Source organism: Adiantum capillus-veneris, chromosome 28, assembly GCF_014529385.1.
Source record: "Adiantum capillus-veneris isolate H3 chromosome 28, ASM1452938v2, whole genome shotgun sequence".
Lineage (NCBI taxonomy): Eukaryota > Viridiplantae > Streptophyta > Polypodiopsida > Polypodiales > Pteridaceae > Adiantum > Adiantum capillus-veneris.
The window spans coordinates 97,766,682-97,771,989 of record NC_140958.1 but is presented as its reverse complement, the minus strand read 5'-3'; the positions used below and the strand labels follow the sequence as shown (position 1 = coordinate 97,771,989).

The window sequence follows — 5,308 nt, the reverse complement described above, 5'->3', positions numbered from 1 at the left end:
CACTTAAAAGCCCTCCAATCGCTAATAGATGCAGCCAAATCTCTTAATTAAGGCCAGGTAACCTCAGACCAAACAGATATATGCCTTGTTTATGTCTGTAAATGTAGCAGAAACTCATCTCCAGTCCCCAAAGCTAAGCTAGAAACTCATCTGCCTGATCCGACGTCTCAAACTCAGCTCTGAAACATCCCTCCACACCGAGAGATATCAGCAATCCAACTTGCCGACCAAGTAAGTCTTTCAGATAGTCTCTAAGTCGCCCAATGAAAACTCCTATAATCAACCACCTTATAGACTAAGCAACAAGTCTCCAATGAAGTTACTGAATCACGGACTGTACAAAGCGTGTCTCAGGAAAGTCTAATACCAAGATCTGAACTGCTGGGCTCCATAAAGCCACCCAATAGACACAGGAATTGCGAGTTACTAGATAACCGTGGCCCTCCTATGCCCCACAGCTGTGAGCAGCTGACTGATGTATTCTCAGCAGAAGACCCGTGAGCTCAAACACTCAAAAACACTCCACTGAAGCTCTGAAAGAAGCAATTCTGCACTAAAAAAGTGTCCCACTGCATGAGAATTCCACTAAGGTGTTGAAGCAGAGACGTCCATTGCTCGTAACCAGAGCTGGTCAAAGGTCACGTCTTCTCATCACCACATAGAGCATAGACATTCCATTAGAAAGGGAGCCATTGCAAAACAAACTGCTGACAGAGGGGTGTGAGCAATCAATCTGAAGCGCCCATTAGAAGGCTCCAGATTAATTGCTCGCACCCCTCTGATAGCAGTTTGGGCAACTATGCATTCATTAGTCCTTTGAGCAAAGCTAGCAGTTTCCATCCTTAAGCTTCACTCTTTTGTACTATCTCCTGCCTTCCAGCAGCTGCATATAGATTAGCCATCAAGGCATATGCTGCTGCATCGCCTTCATCTAGTTGTACAGCACGATCAAAGGCCACCTTTCCCAGATTCACATCTCCCCATTTTCCACATGCACCAAGCAGAGCAGACCAGAGTGGAGGATGATCAGAAGCTGGCATCTTCTTAATTAAAGACATTGCCTTGTTTAAGTGCCCAGCACGGCTAAGAAGGTCAATCATGCAAATGTAGTGCTCTATTTCCGGTGTTACACCATACTTTTCCTTCATGTTGTGGAAATACATCTGGCCCTCATCCACTAGACCTGCATGGCTACATGCATTGAGCACACAAATAAATGTAACTGCATTTGGGGAGGTGCCCTCATGTTCCATCCACTGAAAACAGTCCAGAGCTTCTGAAGTCAGCCCTTGTTGAGCACACCCTCCGATGAGTGCATTCCAACAAACAACGTTCGGAGTAAGGCCCTCCCTTTGCATTTGATGGAGACAATCTAGAGCTTTCTCAACCTGCCCCTCTTGGGCATATCCTGCAATGAGAGCACTCCAAGAGAACTCATTCCGAATGGGCATCTCCTCATTGAGCACCTGTGCTGCTTTGGCAACAAAACCACACTTGACATACATGTCGACCAGAGCGTTGCCAAGCACAACATCCCTATCCAATAATCCCTGATTGGCAATCTCATCATGGATTTTTTTGCCATTTGCGAGGTCCCCCAAAAGGCCATACGCCTTCAAGATGCATGAATAGATGATTGCATCTGGAGAAAGGCCCTCCCTTTGCATCTGTCTATAACACTCAAGAGCCTCCTTTCCCTGTCCGTGCTGAGTGTAACCAGTAATCAATGAATTCCAAGAAACTACATCACGAGCAGGAAGTTCACCAAGCACTTGTTGTGCTTTGGCAACGTCACCACATTTTGCATACATGTCCACCAAAGCGTTGCCAAGCACAACATTTCTTCCCATGAGCCCTTTTGAAACAAGTTCATCATGAATTTGCCTGCCTCTGTCAAGGTTTTTGGTAATGCCACAAGCTTTCAAGATGCCAGAGTAGGTGATAGCATCTGGAGAAAGGTACTCGCTGACCATCCTTTTGTAACAGTCCAGAGCTTCATTGCCTTGCCCCCATTGGACATATCCTCCAATGAGTGTATTCCAGGACACCAAGTCATGAACAGGTTGATCATCTAACACTTGTTGAGCTTTGGTCATTGTACCACATTTGGCATACATGTCAACCAAAGCATTGCCGATCATCCTATTTGTACCCAGCAGCCCTCTAGTCACAATCTCATCGTGGATTTGCTTTCCCTTGTCAATATCTCCAGCGATTCCACAGGCCTTCAAGACGGCAGCATATGTGATTGCATCTGGAGAGAGGCTCTCGTTTTGCATCTTTTCAAAGCAGTGCAGAGCTTCCTTGCCTTGCCCTTGTTGGGCATATCCTGCAATGAGGGCACTCCAGGAGACCACATTGTGAAAGGACATCTCATCCTCAAGCACTTGTTGTGCTTTTGCAATTGCACCACACTTGGCATACATATCAACCAAAGCATTTCCAAGCACAACATCCCCTTCCAAAAATCCATGACTGACTATCTCGTCATGAATTTGCTTGCCCCTGTCAATTTCTCGTGTAATGCCACAAGCCTTCAAGATGCAAGTATAAATGATTGCGTTTGGAGTGAGGCCCTCTTTTCGCATCATTTCATAACAGTGCAAAGCTTCCTCGCCCTTTCCTTGATTGACATATCCCGAAATGAATGCACTCCAAGAGACTGCATTCCGGACAGCCAACTCATCAAGTACCTGCTTGGCTTTGGCAAGTGCACCACATTTGGCGTACATGTCAATTAAAGCAGTGCCAAGCACAACATTTGTTCCCAAGAGCCCCTGGCTTACAATCCCATCATGAATTTGTCTGCCCCCTTCGAGGTCTCCTGCAATGCTACATGCCTTTAAGACACAAGCATATGTATGTGCATTAGGCAAAAGGCCCTCCCTTTGCATCCTTCCATAACACAAAAGAGCTTCCCTGCCCTGGCCCTGTTGAGCATATCCAGTGATGAGTGCACTCCAAGAGACAACATCACGAGCAGGCATCTCATCATCCAGGACGTGTTGTGCTTTGGCAACTGCACCACACTTGGCATACATATTGATTACCATGTTGCCTAGAACAATGTCCGTCTTCAACAATCCACAAGCACGAATATCGGCATGTATCTTAGTGCCTTGGTGCAAATCCTTTTTCTTGGCACAAGCTTTTAAAGAAACTGCAAAGGCAAGACTTGAGGTTCCTTCCATTGCCCTATCTTCTCTTCGTCAGTCGTCTGTTCAGGACACTGGAGCGCTTTGCATCTCACGGAAATATGAAATCACTTACTTATTATCACATCCATTTCTTAAAGCTTCCAGGGACGAGGACTAAAGTCTGCAGTCAGTTTTTCTCTCTCTCTCTCTCAGGCTGCGCACATGCAGCTGTTCCGATGGCTAGCCGATTGAGGGTGAATGAAGGCCATCTGCCGGAGGCCTGCGCACATGCTCCAACTCCAGCCGTCAACACGACGCAGGTCAACGCTTTTGCTAAGCTGTCTTGTGCCACAGCCGATACCAACACCGTTAAGGCTCGCCACTGACGTCTCGGTGGTGCCGGTGAGAGCCCCGGTAGCTAAGTGCAGAGGTGTGGTGGGGTGGGGTTCTGGTGGGCTTCATGCACTTTTGGGTAGGAGGCAGAGACGGGAGGACCCGTGGGACTATTTGACACCACCTTGTCAGGTGGGATCATCTTCCAACGATGTGGACCGTCCATTTATTCTCAAGAATAAAAGGATTTCGGTCGGTTGAGCCCTTGCGGCTCGAACCCACCACCTACACAACCGGAAGCCACAACTCTCCCATTAATCTATCGCGCACCACTTGAAATGAAAGTGTGTACATAGAATCATATATCAAAAATGACGGGGTGGAGATCACATGGTGTTCACTTGGAGATCACTTTGGGATGGATGGGGTCACATTGCAATCACTTTGGGATAGTCGGGGTCACACTATAATCACTTGGTGATGGGTGGGGTCACAAGGTGATCACATGTCGATTGGGATTCACATGGGGATCACTTGGCGGTCACTTGATGTTCACATCAAATTTACTTGACTTTAATTGTGATCACATGGTGATCACTTGGAGATTAAGCCGCCATCGCACGGTGCAAAACCGATCCCACCGCCCCCAATTAATAGGGACCGTAGATCCCACCTGACAGAAGTGGTGTCAATTAGTCATGAGGACGGGAGACCTGCATGTGGTAGATTGGTTATGCCATTTCTAACAGGTCTTGAGTTCAACTCCTCGTCTGCTAGATCTTTAAGGTCTCTTGGGATAGTTTCCTACGACGTTAAAACTCTCTTCTTCTTGGGTGTCTATGTGTGTGTGTGTGTGTGGGTGTGCTAATAAAAAGAGGAAAAATGATATATCACTCAAGTGTAGTAGATTGGTTATGTGTTTCCCTCTTGAATAACAGATCTTGAGTTCAACTCCTTGTCGGCTAGATCTTTAAGGTCTCTTGGGTAGTTTCCTAAGACGTTAAAACTCTCTTCTTCTTGGGTGTGTGTGTGTGGATGTGCTAATAAAAAGAGGAAAATGGTATACCTTTTCTATCGCCCAAGTGTGGTAGATTGGTTATGCCATTTCCCTCTTTAATAATAGGTCTTGAGTTCAACTCCTCGTCGGCTAGATTTGTAAGGTCTCTTGGGATAGTTTCCTACAACGTTAAAACTCTTCTTCTTCTCGGGTGTGTGTGTGTGGATGTGCTAATAAAAAGAAGAAAATGGTATAACGTTTCTATCACCCAAGTGTGGTAGATTGGTTATGTCGTTTCCCTCTTGAATAACATGTCTTGAGTTCAACTCCTCGTCGGCTAGATCTTTAAGGTCTCTTTGGATAGTTCCCTACGACACTAAAACTCTCTTCTTCTTGGGTGTGTGTGTGGGTGTGTGTGGCTATGCTAATAAATAGAGGAAAATTATATAACCTTTCTATCACCCAAGTGTGGTAGATTGGTTATGCCGTTTCCCTCTTGAATAACAGGTCTTGAGTTCAGCACCTCGTCGGCTAGATCTTTAAGGTCTCTTGGGATAGTTTCCTACGACATTAAAACTCTCTTCTTCTCGGGGGTGTGTATAAAAAGAGGAAAATGGTATAACGTTTCTATCACCCAAGTGTGGTAGATTCGTTATGTCGTTTCCCTCTTGAATATTAGGTCTTGAGTTCAACTCCTCGTAGGCTAGATCTTTAAGGTCTCTTGGGATAGTTTCCTGCGATAATAAAACTCTCTTCTTCTCCAATGTGTGTGTGGGTGTGTGTGAGTGCTAATAAAAAGAGGAAAATGGTATAACCTTTCTATCACCCTAGTGTGGTAGAT

The 5,308-nt window shown here is 45.8% G+C and overlaps 1 protein-coding gene across 1 annotated transcript; it reads right to left on the bottom strand.

The window, feature by feature from the left end:
* Positions 1 to 245: 245 nt before the first annotated feature.
* On the bottom strand, positions 246 to 3,675 carry LOC147420946 (pentatricopeptide repeat-containing protein At2g03380, mitochondrial-like). The gene has a single exon (XM_086504754.1). The coding sequence runs from the start codon at positions 3,189 to 3,191 to the stop codon at positions 843 to 845; it is 2,349 nt and encodes a 782-aa protein (XP_086360880.1). The 5' UTR covers positions 3,192 to 3,675; the 3' UTR covers positions 246 to 842.
* Positions 3,676 to 5,308: the final 1,633 nt, after the last annotated feature.